This window comes from Papaver somniferum, chromosome 4 (genome assembly GCF_003573695.1).
Source record: "Papaver somniferum cultivar HN1 chromosome 4, ASM357369v1, whole genome shotgun sequence".
Lineage (NCBI taxonomy): Eukaryota > Viridiplantae > Streptophyta > Magnoliopsida > Ranunculales > Papaveraceae > Papaver > Papaver somniferum.
In genome coordinates, this window is record NC_039361.1 from 133,121,492 (window position 1) to 133,140,342 (window position 18,851).

General features: G+C 36.4%; 1 protein-coding gene and 1 pseudogene across 1 annotated transcript; one reads left to right on the forward strand and one right to left on the reverse strand.

Moving 5' to 3' along the window:
• Positions 1–5,818: 5,818 nt before the first annotated feature.
• On the reverse strand, positions 5,819–5,918 carry LOC113276811 (annotated as a pseudogene).
• Positions 5,919–14,768: 8,850 nt separating this feature from the next.
• On the forward strand, positions 14,769–16,972 carry LOC113274277 (protein trichome birefringence-like 2). The gene is made up of 5 exons (XM_026523711.1): positions 14,769–15,369; positions 15,492–15,687; positions 15,769–15,983; positions 16,073–16,231; positions 16,336–16,972. Exons 1-5 carry the CDS (start codon positions 14,912–14,914, stop codon positions 16,676–16,678), a joined length of 1,371 nt encoding a protein of 456 aa, XP_026379496.1. The 5' UTR covers positions 14,769–14,911; the 3' UTR covers positions 16,679–16,972.
• Positions 16,973–18,851: the final 1,879 nt, after the last annotated feature.

Here is an 18,851-nt window from a genome sequence, read left to right on the forward strand (position 1 = left end):
GTATCTATCTAGGGAAGAGTTTAGAATAAAAAGGAAAGCTCAGAAACGCGTAGAAATCCTAAAACAAGAAATTGTCGCAACTTGGCCGTGAAGAGAAGGAAAGAGATTTTGGAAGATTTGTGAGAGATTTAATCGGTATTTTTGATATAAATAGATGTCTTCGGTCATATAGAAGAGGTGTCGAGATTTTGGGAACCTAAGGAGAGCCAGAGAAGAAGAAATCAGAGCTTTACCAAACTCTGTTTCTGCTGCTGCTGCTGTTGAAGAAGAAGAACAACTGAAGAACATTGACTCTCTGTGGACAGTCGCAGAAAACTGTCGATGTTTAACAGCTGAAGAACGTTAAGCTGTTCAGGGCAGTCTTATTTCAAGTCAGTCTTAAATCAGCGACAAAGCAACAATTTTTCTGTAACAGTTCCATTTTAACGGCTGTTTTGCAACACCAATACACTGTTGCAAACAGTCTGTGTTATTACTTTTCACTCTTTTAATCATCTTTTGAGAAACAAACACATATTTTGAGATCATGATTAATATGAGGAGCTAAACCCCAATACTGGGATGACGGAGGAAGCCATATTTCATACGTGTGGTAATTATATTTAATTCTTTTTATGACTTTTTGCATTAATTTATTCGTTTTATGATTTTTCTTAATTAGTTGTGAAGTCGTATGGTGATGTATGCTTGGTCTAAGAGCTTTTGATGCATCATGCTAGTGATTTACAGTTAATCTTTTTAAAATCTACCCTGGCAAAGAATTAGAGTCAATAAACAAGAGCTATAATTGTCTAAGAATTGATTTTTGAACCACATGGTATGAGGTTTGGTGGAATCCTGAGTCTCAGTAATCTCTCGACATTGTGACAAACCTTGTGTGTACATTTTCTTTATTTTTATTGTTTTCTATTATTAAGTCTGAAATTGAGTCTACACAAGTCCGAGTTGAACGAACTTTATTTACCACTTAAAAAACTACATCACCAGTACCATCAAGCGAGGAGAGATACTAAAAGCGACCAGAATCATTTTTCAGCCATATAAGTGATGATAACAAAGGGAAATACTTAATTTGATTTCTTTTAGTTTATATGCTTTGCTTTGAAAAATAATTTTATTATTCAAGTTTCATTTTTTTTCTCCGTCGCATATATATCCAGGGATATTTCCTCTTTGACATTGCACATACCATGTGATGGTTATCTCCAAAATTCCATTTGTTATTACCTCAAAGGTATAACATCCATTATTAATGGTTGTGGACTAAGTATGGATTTTCTATAGAGACTCAAGGCTATATTGTTAGTCTTTACATCACGATAGATTTCTATTTTCTTGATAAGAAATCTGGAGCTTATAATTTTCGTTGATCTTAAAAAGATGAGACCTCAAAGAGAAATGGTTTCTTCTTTTCTTTTTCTATACAAGAAACCATCCGTCAGCAATAAAGAGGATTTTCCCATTGCGATAACTAAAACGACAATATTATTTTTTTTTGTCGTTATGATTTTGGTAAATCGTAGAAACTAATTGTTTCTTTTCTTTTAAGATGAGAGAAAATATATTGGCATATTTGTCTAAATTTTGCCAATGCGGTGTGATTTCGAAAACAAACTTGCACCATCAAATATTTTATCAAATAATAAGCCATTGGCTTCTATTTCTCTAAGAATCCATTCACCAACCACAAAGTGGATTTTCTCTAAAAATCATAACGATAATGATTTCTATATTTTCTCAAAGAAATCAATAAGCCAATTAAGCTTGGTTTTTCCCTATCGATCTTAAAGGGATAACATATAGTTACTATTGAAAATACCAATAAAACGAGGAATTATTGCATTCTTTAGGGATATTGAGCAATTATTGTTTGTTCGTGATAATAATCTCCAAAATTCGGATTATTCCACTTTTAGTTGGAACACCGAAGGACACAAAAGATCAAAGGGTGCACACCCGGTTTGTTAGCCAATATTATTAATCCTTTTTATTGACTATATTGATCTTAATTTCATTTCTTTTCATAAGGAAAGTGTCCGTAATTTCGTTCTAAATTAATATCTCGTGGCCCTTGAAGTTACGAAATTACTGGAGATTCGTTTGCTTTTTTTTTTTCTAAAGCTTTTGGTTTTAACATATCATGTTATCTTATTTTTGTTTGTGTTCCAAAAATAATCCACGGTTGATGGAAAACATGATGTCTATTAAGACTACATTTTTTTTATGTCGAAAGACATATTTCATAATGAGTATATGTCTCAAATTAATCGGATAATACTTTATGAAACTTGAAGTTTTCGTATATGAGATAAAAATAAAATTTCCACCATGATCAGGGTAAGGGGATACTCTATCAGAAGATTGTGTTAATTAACTTAAAAGTTATATCAATTTCTCTCCCAACATGATCAAATTGAAAAAAAGGCTGTCACTATCAATAGGTGTGAAATGTCTCATTTTGCTTTTATATAAGATTTTGCCTCTTGATAGGAAAATCCAATAACATATAGAATAATCTATAGATAGTACTTCAATAGAGTCTATCAAAACAAGATCCACATTCTCATAGTCCATATCTCCTCACTGGAAGATGGGGTGATTAAAATGCCTGAGGGCGTGATAGACACATTTTTGTGTCTAATTTGTCCTCAATGTCCGTATTGTTGGAACTCTATTTTTGTACTAATATTGTGTTTTTATGTATTTTTAGGAAATAAACATTTTTGGAAAGATCTGCTCGAAAAATTATGCGGGGCATCCCCGGAGGACATTTGTTATTCGGACTCTCATTTTGGTTAAGGGGCAACCCAATTACTAAGGGGAACCTCAGTTGGGCATTTGCTATTTACACTCCACAGACGATTAGGGGCACTTCATCTCTTTAAATTCAAAAACTTTTTTTTGGCGGGAAATGAAGTTCTCAACTGTTATAGTTTCAATCAACAAAATGAAGGTGTTTTAGGGAGATTCAATCGCTCAAACTTGGTAGTAAGATGTGATATGGCATGAGGAACACATTATGGGAAGTGGGTTCGATCAGAAGTGGCTGGAAAACGCGTGATGATCCTTGAGCCCAAAACAGAGCACGTGCACTGTAACACGAGCAAAAATGGAGTTCTTGTGTGCATGGAAGAGTCCTACTAGCGTTGGAAGAGTGTTGAGGCGTGGAGAAGACATTTGGGAGCGTGCAGGATCAAAGTTAACGCGTGCATGGGATTAAAAATGGAAATTTTCGTTATTATTGGCAGCCGAGAATATTTGGATTAAATGGAGAATATATGCAATCAATGGTCGGATTTTTGGCTCCAATTCACTATAAATACAAGGCAAAACAGTTTGGGAAAGGCTAGCAAGTTTAGGGAGAGTTTGGAAGAGAATAGAGACGTAAAATCGAAGAACTAGGCGCTGTGAAGAAGAAGTTCCTGCTGCTGCTGGAACTGAAGAACACGAAGAACATTGGACGAGGCAGGAAAGTCGTTAAAAACTGTCGCTTTATTGCGACACTTTTCCACTCCTTTCCGCGACTGAGTCATTGTACCAACAACACTATCTCTGTGTCGTTGATTCTGGACGCCTTCTATGGGTCGCAGAATCCTGTTTTATACTATTTACTTCTCTTTCTCTTCATTGTAAAACACTTTTGAGCATCAATGAAATATTTTGAGAGGTTTTCCAACATGATGAGCGGCTAAAATACCTGGTGAATGAGGCGACGGAGGAGCTATTCACTCATGTTTGATTGGTAAATTCTTTTTATAATTTCTTAATTATTTATTTTATTTAATTCACTTGGATCAATAAAAAAAGAGATAAAAATGGTTTTCTTAATTAGTTGTGAATCAGTTTGATGTTTTATGCTTAGAATTAATTCTTTGATAAATCATGCTTAAGGATTACAATTTAATATTTGGACACCTTATAGATTAATAAGTGATTTAATGGAAAAAGAGCTAGATAATAATTATGAAATATTTTTGTAACCAATCAACTTGAAGTAATAGTGAATCCGGAGCCTTAGTCCATTTTAAATCTTGACATCACTCTTTGAAAATTAATTTGCTTTATTTTTATTAAATCTAAAAATTATTTCCTTCATAAATCTGAAATGAATCTTTTTACCACTATCACTACAACAACTTTGAAAAATCAACAAATTTTTGGCGCCGCCGACGCGGATTTGTGTTTAGGTAGCATTTTTAGATTTTTTTATTATTATTTTCATTTGTTCCTTTTTACGTTTCTTTGGGTGTGTCTTTGATTTGCAGGTTTGAAGTTGGATACTAAGGACTTGGAACAAAGCTTAAAGCTAAAAGAAAAGAAAAAAAGAAGACAAATAATTTTTTTTTAGGATTTAGTTTTATTATTATTTTTTTAATTTTTAATTTTTAATTTTTAATTTTTTTTTTAGAATTGTATTAGGAAATTTTTGTAACATTTTTGCACTTTACTTTGGACTTGGACTGTGACGTTGGACATTTTTAAGTTATTTTTACCCTACGGAAGGGTACCTTAAATACAAACTGTGTGCAGGGAAGGACGACGATTACGATATCGTCTCGGCCCCTCGGGTTCGTACATGACATAGGAGTCGTGGCCCGAGTCGACTTCAACGGTTCATCCCCCGTCTGGTACGGGAGGTAAGTCCATCGAAACACTCGCGAATCTCCTGTAAGCGAGTTATTGTATTCCTTAAGGTGATTCATTGATTGAGGACGAATTTGGACTGTTTTTAAATTCCTAGTAAAGGGCAAGGCCTGGCTAATACAAGATAAGGGTTCGGATTTCATCACTGTTCCCTTCTTGCCCGCCTTAGGAAAACGAAACCTAACGCGAATCTAAACCTAAAATTTTGACTAGAACGAGACCTATAGGGTAACGAGCTTAATAGGACAGTCATTCGAAAAATATTGGTTACTCTTTTAGCATACTTCGAAGTTCATGATGGTCTCTGTGAGTTGAACGCGTGACTGCGCCGCCTTGTGATAGCGGTGAGGCCTTGGGTATCAAAGCTCCACTGATCTTCCCTCGCCTCAATTCAACTTACTTTGACTCAGATTGATTCCAGAGGGGTTTTCTTAAATTGTAACGAATTCCCTTTCGAAGGATTAGAAGCTGGTCTAGAAACAATCTAAGTGGAGCCATCATGCTTTTTGTTTGCTAGAATTCAGTAGGTTTGCTGTGGTGGAGTCAGCCTTGTTTGTGTTTGCATAGAACTTCCCTTCCCTTTTAGGGCTTTTCTTTTTAGTTTTGTTTTTCTAGTGTATGCCCGAGGTAGAACGGGCTTGGAAAAGAAACACTCTAGGTCGTCTGATTAGTGATAAACCTAGCAGTTCTTCTTGTGAAGGCGGGGAGCTCGAAGACTCTTCTTTAGAGAGCCCCGTTTTTGGAAACTTCAGTTTTGAGAATCTGCGTCTTTGTGAAGAAAGTTCTCCTAGTCCCTTGGTAGTGCCAGAAATGGCAACTTTAAAAGCTTTATTAAACCCAACTAGGACCTCTCGTCTGTCTTGTATCAAGTTAGTTGAAACCGAGGCAAATTATGAACTCAAACCTGGGACTTTACAGATGCTCCCAACCTTTTTAGGAAAAGAGAATGACAACCCCTATTTTCATGTTAGGGAATTTGAGGAAGTATGTAGTACTCTGAAAATTAAAAACCTTAGTGATGATGCACTGAAACTTAGGTTATTCCCCTTTTCCTTAAAAGATAAAGCCAAATCTTGGTTGTATAGTTTGGATTCTGAGTCAATTGAAACCTATGAACAACTTACATCTGCCTTTATACATAAGTTTTTCCCAAGGCACAAAACATCGTCTATTAGGACACAAATTTGTACTTTTGCTCAACAAGAGGGAGAATCTTTATATAGGTATTTAGAAAGGTTCAATGACTTAATTTATCAATGTCCTCATCATGGTTTAGAGAAGGTTAGGTTAGTTCAGATCCTCTACGAGGTTTTAGACGATTCAACAATGACCATGGTTGAGTCCTTATGCACAGATGGGTTTGAGAATAAAACTGTTGACGAGGCGATGAAATTTTTGAATGAAATCGCCAATAAGACCCAACAATGGGAAAATAATAGGGAACCCCAGAAAACAATTCTTCTAAGTAGAGGAAATGTCAATAGGGTAGAAGGATCCTATGAGTCAGATGCTAAAATAGCAGCCATAGCCAAAAGGTTAGAAGCGTTGGAATTAGGTCATTCTAGTGGTACTAGTGGTAGAATAGAGCCTTTTTGGGAAGACCATAATGTTGAAGAGCAATCCAATGCTCTTTATAACAACACTAGATTCGATAACCGTTAGAAGTTTGACCCTTATTCAGAAACCTATAACCCTGGCTGGAGAAACCATCCCAACCTTTCTCGGTCTAAGGGCCAGAATCAAGGTCAGTCTAGTAACTCTCAAGCTCCCCGAGGTTTTGGCTATCCTAAGAATCCTTCAGCCCTGGCACAGTTTCAGAACCCTTCGGATAAGAAGATTATGAGTTTATAAGAGTCTCTTGCTTTTTTAACTCGTAACACTATGCAGTTTCAGCAATCTGTTGCTCAAGGTATAGAAGAAAATAAGAGAATAGGTCAGGCTAACTCTCAGGCTATTTCCGAGTTGAAAACCCAGGTTAGTCATATAAATGAGTCTTTGAGGGAAAAAGATAAGTTTCCTAGTCAAACTCAACCCAATCCTAAAGCAGAGAAATCGTACAATCATGTGAACTCTATTACAACCCTTAGGAGTGGAAAGAAAGTTGACAATAAGGTTGCCATGCCTGATAGTGAACATGTTGTAGTTCACCCTTATGAGCCAAAAAATGAGGAAACATATAGAGTATCCAAAGAGACCAATGAGGGTCCTGATGTGCCCGGCTTTGTTCCCAGAGCCCCGTTCCCCCAGCTGCTAGTTCCGACTAAGAGGGAGTCCAACTTTAATGATATATTGGAGGTTTTTAAGCAGGTTAATATCAACCTTCCATTATTAGATGCAATTAGGAAGATTCCCTCTTATGCCAAGTTCCTTAAGGACTTGTGTACGCGAAAGCGTAATCTCAGTATCCAGAAGAAAGCCTTCATAGCTAGTCATGTGAGTTCTATTATTCAGAATACCACTACTCCTAAGTATAAAGACCCAGGGTCCCCTACCATTGCTTGTACAATAGGTAAGTACTGTGTTGAGAAAGCGTTGCTTGACTTAGGAGCCAGTGTGAACTTACTGCCATACCATGTGTACCTTAAGCTAGGACTTGGTGAGATGAAACCTACACAGATGACACTTCAGTTATCTGATAGGTCCGTTAAAATTCCTCGTGGTGTGATCGAGGATGTTCTCATAGAGGTCGACAAGTTTATATATCCGGTGGATTTTGTTATCCTAGATACCCAACCTATCCCTGACCCAGAGAACCAAATACCAGTGATTTTATGTCGCCCGTTTTTAGCTACATCCAATGCGGTCATTAACTGTCGAAATGGTATTATGAATTTGTCTTTTGGTAATATGACTATTGAGCTGAACATTTTTAATATTAGTAAGCTACCCTCTGAGCTAGATTACACGTGCATTCCTTAGTTCCGAAGTCTGTACCAAACACCGAATCGGAAGATCCATTAGAGAGTTTTCTAGCCCGTTTTAGCATGGATTTCGACGATGATAGCAACATTGAACAAGTAAATGCTCTGTTGGATTCTATCCTATGTTAGATACCGATAGATGGAAATCTAGGTTTGAACCATTACTAGCTACCGAATCTACCTTAAGCCCTTATTTCGAAGAGCCTAAAGATTCTCCTAAGTTGGACCCCAATTATGCATTTGTAGGACCATCTGAGATTTTTCCTATAACTTCCGATTTGGATAGTGATCATGAGATTAGGCCAGTAACTGTGCTTCAACACAATAAGGAAACTCTAGGGATGACCATAGAGGATATGAAACATATAAGTCCTGTAGCTAGTATACCTCAAAATAATTTAGAGGATGAACCACCTGATTATAACTCAGAGAAAGCAATTGACCTTTTTCAGGAACCAGATAGTCTAGAAATTGGGAATATTGTGACTAGTTTATCTAGAGACACCCAAAACTCTAAGTTTGGGGGTACTGAACTAGAAGAAGCTCTAGAGTATTTTAAATACTCTCCGGATCCGGAAATTCAAGCCATAGTTAAAGGTCTTACGGAGAATAGTGATTACCCTAAATTTGGGGGTAGAGATTGTCAATTATCCCCAGTAGAAGTCCCTAACTTGGGACTCAAGCCTAGTGCATCTGAGGTATCGCTTGAGTCTATTCAGACTCCACAACTTGATCCGCCTGATACTGTTCAGGAGGAAATCCATATATTAGAAACCCATTTTTCGGATGAATCTATTTTTCAAGACACTCTTATGAAGCCCAACTGGAGGCTCTGGATAGATCCGGTTGTCTTGCAAGAAACCTTAGATGAGGATGTGCTCCTTCTTTATGAACCAGTGCAGTTGTCTCATATTGGTGTTAGCTCTATTTGGTATTATGGACCCACAACTTTTTCGGCTATTGTTATATGAATTTGGAAGGTGAAGATCCTTTTTGAGGTATTTGATGTCTGGCTGAAGACTTTAAACTTAGCACTTCTTGGGAAGTAACCCAATCTCATGCAACACGGTAATATCTATCCTCAACCCTTTTTGCTTCAAGTGGTAACAATTTCTCCTCGTTCATGCTGTTAATTTTATCATTGGAAACATTAAGGACAATGTTAGATTTAAGTTTGGGGGTATGGGAAAATCATTTAGTTGCAATAAATAAACTCCAGATCCTAGAAATTTATGCGTATTCAGGATGGCACTAACTAATCTAAGTGGATGGAAGCATCTTGGTTGTAGGAGTTGAGGAACCAATCTGATTAGATGGAAACATCTATAGAGTCTATTCATAAAAGCACAGAGCTCAGGTGTTAGAAATAACATGATAGTTGCACCATATCTCGTTGAGTCCTTTTCATTTCTTTTTTATTTTATTTTTTCATTTTAAACTATGTTTCTCTAAGTGATTAGGCGGGGCACACGATTCAAGTTGTTACCACTGCTAGGGTGAATTAGAGTGACTGAGTTACTAAAAAAAAAGATCGGACCAGTTAGACCAATCGGAATAAGTATTAACACTTGGATAGCAATATGCGTGTGTTCTCTCTGTTTCCGTCGCCTAAGCAAGCGTGGAATGCAAGACCCGTGGGAACTATCGTGTAATCTGCTGACAAGAAGCATGCGCTTGGATCAAAAAGATCTATTCATGCCGTTAAGTTAAAAAAAAATGGTTATTGTTATGTGTAGTCAACTGCTGGTTCCCTTGTATTTTCCAGTTTGTTGATCTAGATTTAAGTTATTGACCACTGGTTCCCTTGTATATGCCAGTTGTGTTGATATTAGTCAGACCGGTATCTCAGTCCATTAGGATAGGTTCATTCTGGAGATGGCCTTCAGACAGATATGTGAAACATCGATCATTTGGTTAACATCAAAACCATCTACATTTTTCTATTTCCATCTCCTTTTTCTATCCATATGATCAGTTTGACTCCGAATATGATGTCCATAGTGCAACTATCTGAGTAGAGCTCTGTCACTTTATATGAATTTTAGTATGCTTGAGTGTAAACTCGTGTACACCAATTGGAATTTCGCATCAGGGTACTTCCTCCTGTAGTCAGTGATTGTAAGCCAACCAAGGAGATTCTTTAGTGCCTTCCAAGGTTCGTTGTATATAGCTAGGGTCTGGAGTAAAGTTTTTGTGGGTACACCTCTGGTAAACCCTCCGGAGACAACACTCCGCCACTAGGGCCACCTAGTGGTTTAACGGCTTGTTGCACGTGCTAAGTGTAGTCATTTTACTTTATAGATTAGATTTGCTCGAGGACTAGCAAATAATAAGTTTGGGGGTATTTGATAGACACATTTTTGTGTCTAATTTGTCCTCAATGTCCGTATTGTTGGAACTCTATTTTTGTACTAATATTGTGTTTTTATGTATTTTTAGGAAATAAACATTTTTGGAAAGATCTGCTCGAAAAATTATGTGGGGCATCCCCGGAGGACATTTGTTATTCGGACTCTCATTTTGGTTAAGAGGCAACCCAATTACTAAGGGGCACCTCAGTTGGGCATTTTCTATTTACACTCCACAGACGATTAGGGGCACTTCATCTCTTTAAATTCAAAAACTTTTTTTTGGCGGGAAATGAAGTTCTCAACTGTTAGAGTTTCAATCAACAAAATGAAGGTGTTTTAGGGAGATTCAATCGCTCAAACTTGGTAGGAAGATGTGATATGGCATGAGGAACACATTATGGGCAGTGGGTTCGATCAGAAGTGGCTGGAAAACGCGTGATGATCCTTGAGCCCAAAACAGAGCACGTGCACTGTAACACGAGCAAAAATGGAGTTCTTGTGGCATGGAAGAGTCCTACTAGCGTTGGAAGAGTGTTGAGGCGTGGAGAAGACATTTGGGAGCATGCAGGATCAAAGTTAACGCGTGCATGGGATTAAAAATGGAAAATTTCGTTATTATTGGCAGCCGAGAATATTTGGATTAAATGGAGAATATATGCAATCAATGGTCGCATGTTTGGCTCCAATTCACTATAAATACAAGGCAAAACAGTTTGGGAAAGTCTATCAAGTTTAGGGAGAGTTTGGAAGAGAATAGAGACGTAAAATCGAAGAACTAGGCGATGTGAAGAAGAAGTTCCTGCTGCTGCTGGAACTGAAGAACACGAAGAACATTGGACGAGGCAGGAAAGTCGTTAAAAACTGTCGCTTTATTGCGACACTTTTCCACTCCTTTCCGCGACTGAGTCATTGTACCAACAACACTATCTCTGTGTCGTTGATTCTGGACGCCGTCTGTGGGTCGCAGAATCCTGTTTTATACTATTTACTTCTCTTTCTCTTCATTGTAAAACACTTTTGAGCATCAATGAAATATTTTGATAGGTTTTCCAACATGATGAGCGGCTAAAATACCTGGTGACTGAGGCGACGGAGGAGCTATTCACTCATGTTTGATTGGTAAATTCTTTTTATAATTTCTTAATTATTTATTTTATTTAATTCACTTGGATCAATAAAAAAAGAGATAAAAATGGTTTTCTTAATTATTTGTGAATCAGTTTGATGTTTTATGCTTAGAATTAATTCTTTGATAAATCATGCTTAAGGATTACAATTTAATTTTGGACACCTTATAGATTAATAAGTGATTTAATGGAAAAAGAGCTAGATAATAATTTTGAAATATTTTTGTAACTAATCAACTTGAAGTAATAGTGAATCCGGAGCCTTAGTCTATTTTAAATCTTGACATCACTCTTTGAAAATTAATTTTCTTTATTTTTATTAGATCTAAAAATTATTTCCTTCATAAATCTGAAATGAAACTTTTTACCACTATCACTACAACAACTTTGAAAAATAAACAGGGCGCCGGTACCAGTAATTTTGTGAATTCTTCATGATATGCATACACTTGAGAATCGGTGGGATTGTGGTAAGCTAATTTTGTTGTCGAATATTACAGTAGCTACTAAAATAATAAAGATAGTGGTTGTTAACCCCTCTGCAAAGGAATATCGACAATGTGATTGGTTGACATACATTCCAAATTAGATTGGATTAATTTCTCGATTAACGCGATTTTGGATCCAAGACTTAACACCTTAAATTGCCAAGCCTATTAATTACAGGTTGGTGTAGTCATAATGCGTTATACGAGAAATATGTTCGTTGTAAAAACGATTTTGAGGGTTTTCTTTTTGCTCAGACCCTGGGATTGGTTCAATAATTTTTTTTCTTATAAGAGACATTTGGCATGGTAGTCCTTGAAGGACTCGTATGTGGTCGGGAATTTTTTTTGAATTTGTGATCCTTGAGGATTCAAATTACATTCACGCAGCCACTTGACTCGACTATGTCAGGTTTAACAATCCTTTATGTGTTTTTAGAAATTTGGTACAAAACAAAAAATCCGGATTAATTAGTTGATTATTTTAACGTTAAAGGTCTCTTGAGGAGTCCTTAAAACACAAAAATCCATGCTTTAGCAGCATAAATATTATTTTTCTTAAATCTGCAGTTAAAATATTATGCTTGCTTAAAACTTGTTTATATAATATAGACCATAGTTATGATTTTGGTGCTTGTTTGTATAAACACTCATAAAGTTGAGTTAGTTAGCATCCATATTTACGACAAAAGTTATACTCTTTTCCCTTCGTTTCAGGTTTTATCCCATGTGGTTTTCCTGACAAGGTTTTAACGAGGCAACATCTCGTTTACATTTGATTATCTTTCAAAAATGTTGATATTTGTGCTATTTTTCCTTCATCCAAATTTTTTCCCATTGGATTTTACTGGCAAGGTTTTAGTGAGGCAATTTAGTTCAACATGGTGGTCATCCAAGAGGTAGTTGTATCAAATTATGGTTATTTGGTGGATTCCCACTGTTAACTAAGTCATTTTGTTAGACCATATCAACATAACCATCTCCTATGACTTTGGACATATTTCTAATCCATATAAGGTATGCTCACAATTTTTTTCACCTACACAATTGTAACTACATATTGGCACTTTGTTGAAGAAATTACATCAACTACTTCTGCAAATCATTTTCAAGAAGCTGGCAATCAAAGAAGCAAGTCCTCAATGTATTTGAAGAAGCATGAAGACTCGATAACACTACCATTAGAAGACTAACACAAAATAAGACTTCATCAACTGGAAAATTTATCTCGAAAGCATTGCTATCTCCAGCATTAAAGAAATTCATTCATCGAAATTGGGAAATCTCGACTCGAAGATTTGCAAGCCAAGATTTAACTGTAGTACTTATCAGGGGGAGCATCAAATTAGAAGGTATTTTACTGGATTATCACGTTGTACTCTTTTTCCTCAACAAGGTTTTTCCCACTGGGGTTTCCTTGTCAAGGTTTTAATAAGCCAACATATACATGTCCATCTTTGTGCTAAGTTTACTTACAATTGTACTCTTTTCCCTTCGATCAAGTTTTCTCCCTTTGGAATTTCCTGACAAGGTTTTAACGAGGCAATTAACTTAGACACAATGTCATCAGAGGGGTGTTATAAAAGTGTAATTATGTTAAGAATATCTAGGGTGAATCTCGTTTATTACTGAGATGCCCTTGTGTCTAGCCTAATAAATACAGGCTCTGATGTTTGTCTATCATACACATCTAATGAGAATTATGTCTACCTCTTCTGTCTCGTTTCTCTTTTCACAATAGAGATAACTAATTTAAATTCATGCAATTTTTTTAGATTTGGGATAACTTATTTAAGACGGTGAAGTTTCTTAGTTTTTCGATATGCGCCCAATTGGAAACAACTTATATGGGGTTAGTTAATTGAGATTTGTAGAGATTCAAAGACTTTTTGCGTAAGAGATTTTAAAAAACTCTTCGTTACTCCGTAAATTATGGGAGACTCTCTGAATGATTTACAAGGAGTCTCGATGACTCGTACAAACAAAAATATACATGACTTTCACGTTACATATATCAAAAAAAATTATACTCTTTTTTTACAAAATAAAAACCGAGAAAAGATACAAAAATCATTTAGATTAATAAATAATGAAATACTTAAGTGAAAAAAATTAACTACATGCATTTTTTTGATAGAAATTATAACTATTCTCTTAACTACAATTTTTTTTATAGAAATTGTAACTATTCTCTCAACTACAAATTGTAATTACATGCATTTTGTAGATAGAAATTGTAACTATTCTCACTCCATGTATCCTTTGGAATGTCGTTCCAGATAAGCGCACAGTTTTTTTGGGTTCCAGATAATACATGTTTGGTGATGGAAGATGGATCAATCTTATTGATTACCTCTTATTAGTTCCCAAAAAATCATTCTTTATTTACGTTCTGCACAAAATTTTACCAAATATGCTAATCATACTTACAGTCCTCGCTCCATTAAGGGTGAGCATTTAGTCTCAAATACTCGGAATTGATCCTTCCCAACAACATTTTTGTGGTTGGGTTCTTGGGGTTAGCGTTCAATAATGAATTGGATACGGATGTCATTTCGAGATTCAACGGATTTTAGGTTGGATGTGGTTGTAGTCTTAAAAAACTGTAAACATTCGCACCCGTTATATTATAGAAAACGTACGAGAGTTTATAACATATGAGTTTTAGTTTAATATTTTCACAACCTCTCATCATTTTCTTCCATCAAACTAACTTATAGGGCATAAGCGTGAAAGGCAAGTTCAAATTTTCCTAATCAGTCATTATTCAAATCATTTTTGTTTTTCAATTTGAACTTTTAATTATATAAGAAATCTTTTTGAAGCGGCATGTATTATATTGATGCGGATGAGGCAAAACCAGCCTAATCCGGACCATGCTCACCCCTAAGCTCCGCCCCTTGGGAGTGGAACAACAAAACAAGTTTTACGCATACGTAACCCGCATTGACCGACCTTATTTTAATATGGAGTATGTGATACAAGAGGCTTCTTTCTTGGTATTTTCTTCCATCTTTAGTGAGAGAAAGCAGCAAAATTTCTTACAATCGCCATTCGAAAAATGTGATTACTAATCTCTATTAAGTAAACTAATAATTTATTGGATAGGTTGAGTTCTAAGGTAGCTAACTTGATTAAACAATTGACATCTCTGTTATTGCACCTAATTAAATGTTGCACGCATTTCTTGCATGTATACACAAAGAACGATAACTACTAGTTAACGCAAGGAGAGCAAGTTGTCTGGATTTGGAAACTATCATCTAGTTTTTTTGCAGCTCTAATTCTATTCTATATACAGATCACTGAACTTCATGTGAGCTACATCTTACAAGATAGGATCGTCGCTCAAATTCACATTTGGTTTGTTTTGCAACATTTTCATGGAGAGGCATGGGACTTGGGCGAAGTTATGTCACTTGATGGAGACAGTGCGTTCAACGAGAAAAGATTCAATGTTACTTGTTGGATTTGGCTTCATTTTTGGAGCATCAACCTTCATTTTTATAGCTAGTATATTCATCCTCCCATTTCTTTCCCCGTCACGCATGAATCCGTTGCTTCAAAACAATCTCAACAGATTTTATAAGAAGTTTACGCTTTTGCATTTTCCTTATTATACTAGTAGTACTACTTCTACTGGTGAATGCAATATCTTTGAAGGACAATGGGTAAGGGTTAGCAACCGAGAACCATATTATCCTCTTGGTTCTTGTCCTTACATCGAAAGATCACCTTATGATTGTTACAAGAATGGCAGACCTGATGATGCATATCTCAAATGGCAATGGCAGTGGCAATCGCACCCATCAAACAATGGATGTAATAAAAATATCCCGAGGTAAGTAAATCTGTTCTTGTGTATATGTTATCATGCCAGTTTCCACATTTTGATTCAGGCAGTGTATTTCTAGCGGGTAAAACGACAGTTTCCAGTCCTAATTGTTTTTTCCTTTCTTGCAGCATTCTTAATGCCGGTGACTTTCTAGAGAGATTGAGAGGGAAAAAAGTAGCATTTTCTGGGGATTCCTTGAACAGGAACATGTTTGAATCTTTAGCATGCATCCTTTGGAATGCTGTTCCAGATAAGAGCAAAGTTTCCTGGCTCCCTGGAAATATAGGCCACGACATAAGAGGAGATATGGCAGTGAGATATGAGGCAAGTGTTGCTTAACCAACCCAAACTGAGTTGTAGTTAAATATTTTTTGGTGTTCTAACGATGTGTCATCTTTTTGTTAGGACTATAATTGCACCGTAGGATTCGTGTGGTCTCCTTTTTTAGTTTATGAAACAAATCCGAAAAATCGTAGAACTCAAGAAGGTATACAAAAACAGGTGCGAGAGACAATGAGATTAGATATGATTGACCCACGCGCGTCAACGTTCTATCGTGATGCTGATGTTGTCGTGTTTGATTCATGGCATTGGTGGGTTGGAAACAAAGTTCACAATGGGTAAGTAATTAAGACAGCAAAAAAGAAAAAAGAAGAAAAAATGCATACCATGTCTCCATGAGCCTTACAGTATGCTAAAAATATTGCAGGAAAGACTATTTTCAGGAAGGTAACTCTTTGTACCCACAACTAGAGATTAACAAAGCATATAAGAAAGCTCTTGGTACTTGGAGGAGGTGGATTGACAAGAACATCGATTCTAACAAAACCCAAGTTGCTTTTGCAGAATATTCAGAAACTCATTACGAGTATGTGATGGTGATATTAACATCAAGTGTTCCCTTACGTTCAATATTTGCTTAATTACTTTGATTAGTTGTTTTGATTGTGTACTGCCGCTTGTTCTACGCAGAGGTGGTCAATGGAACACTCATGGAAAATGCAACAGGGAAACGGAACCGATCATGAGTAATGAAACATATAGACGGAGGAATCCTTCACGTGCGAAAGTATTACATGACACCTTACGACTAATGAAGACCCCTGTTTTGTATTTAAATATCAGCAAACTTACTTACTATCGAGCAGATGGACACCCTTCAATTTATTCAAAAAATCTTACCGTTCAAGAGAGGATTGCATCTACGGATCCTCAAGATTGTGTTCATTGGTGCTTGCCTGGTGTACCGGACACTTGGAATGAATTGTTGTATATTGCTCTCATGAGGGCTGGAAAAGGATCTTTTGCCCAGTGAGAGTGAAGTTGCTCATGTAATGCGTAACTTACAGCAGATGCAGTTACTAAGTAGATAGTAGTACAGTAAGGCTGTAGTAGGAATTCTTCATATGCATAACCAATTCTGCCTTCCAATTACCAGGTAGGGTGATATTCATTTGTAATGACGTATGACCTTTTCTTTTTTTTTTTGATCATTTGACCTATTTGTTAAAAGAAACTCAGATGATGACCTAGCCAATCTGAGCTTCTGCCCTTCTGCACTTTGTAAGACTTGAATATTTCTTCCCTTCCGGAGATTTTTGTTGTTAAATGATATTGAGGTATACTGAGCTCATGGATGAACCTCGTTTACATCGCCTCACAAATCTCGTCAGAGAAGGATGCGAGCATTGTCCTTTCATGTTTGTAGAAATGGATCCTCATAATTAGTCACTGTACAGAAAGCGATTTCATCGCGTAAGTAAGTCACCCAAAAGTGTCAAACAATCTTAAACATTGTTAAAACAAATTAATAGATTATTAACTTTTTTTTAGGTAGTTTCTTAATTTGAAATCTTTCCCGGTTTCCATCGACTATTCTTGGTTATCCAATCTTTTCTGGAAACCTGATTTCGGTATTTCCAAGAGCAAAATGGGCTCCATCAAATTTGTTGATTTACTTGTCTAAGCCTGCACACGGTTCGGTTCGGTGCGGTTAGTTGTAAAACTGTTCAACTTACCGTTTATAGTGCGGTTAGCACATTTAAAACCGTAACCGAACTCAATAGTATTCGGTTCGGTTTTTAACCGAACCGATTATGTTCGGTTATTTTTCGGTTCGGTTCGGTTTTAACCATAAATTAATCTGTCAGAAATTCTGACAGATTTTGTACCTGCACCTGTACAGTGTACTTCCATTCCATACTTAAGAAATAACAACTTACCATACTTAATAGATTAAACAGATCCATTCCATAAGAGCCTAAACTCTAAAGATCAAACACACAGTCACACACATAATGAAGTCTAAAAGCAAGGAGTCTAAACTCTAAAGATCAAACACACACACACACAGTAGTCTTAAAGTTTAACATAAGAAAGTAGCACGAAGAGTCGAAGACAAGTAAAAGACTTCAGAGTCCAGTCCATCCATCCAATTCTTAATCCTCATCCTTGCCCAAAATGTCTGCAAACAGAAAAACTCAAAAGTCAGATCAAAATTCTTCACATCATGGGTAATGTACTTCAAGTGTCTACAACTAGTACACCACATAACTTCAAACTCCAAGTTCAAAAAGGACAGGGAATGAGGGAATACAGAAAGTAACATAAAAAGGACCAGTCCACACAACTTGAAGAATCAAGTATCAACCACTGTCTCTTTAATCTTCATATGCAAGCCCTAAGCAATTACATAATCATAGTAATGTAAAAGGTGACTGCATTCATTCAAGTGAAACTCTAACTGGATTCATTCAAGTGACAAACAGTTCTAACTGATTCATTCAACTATAAAAATTTTAAGTCAAATAAGAATAGAAGAGATTCCATTACCTTCTTCAATGCTGGCATTTTCATCTGGTACATAGTCACATATGAAATCAAGAGAGATAGGTTCCTGCAACCATCTTTGCGTACAGAGAAGTGCTTCAACTGTCCTGGCAGATAGCGAGCTTCTCCATGGAGTAAGAATGTGCTTCCCGGTACTGAATGCAGACTCTGAAGCAACTGAGGACACTGGTATTGCCAAAATATCCTTGGCCATAAGTGATAGTACCTTATACTTGGTACTATTAGCCTGCCACCATGCCAGAATATCAAAATCCCTTGTTGATGTTTCACAGTCATCAAGCAAATAACTTTCCACTTCAGACTTTGGCTGAGTAGAGTGAACATTCATTCTTCGCCTTTTCTTCCTCGACTCAAGCATATCCTCAATGTTCTCTTCTTGCACACAAACTACCATGTCATCCACAGCTGCAGCAGTTGTTGACCCAGTACCTAAGACATCAGTACAAATGCACAATCAATATTAGTAAATGATGATGATAACAACATTTATAATATCTAAGTATGTAACAGTAAAACAAAAGCAGATAACTAAAGTTCAAAAGATGATGTCACCTTCATCTGCATTAGCATTTGAATACATGGTGTTGTACTCTTCATAAAGTCTACCCATGTCTTGTTTCACAGCTTTCAAAACAGTC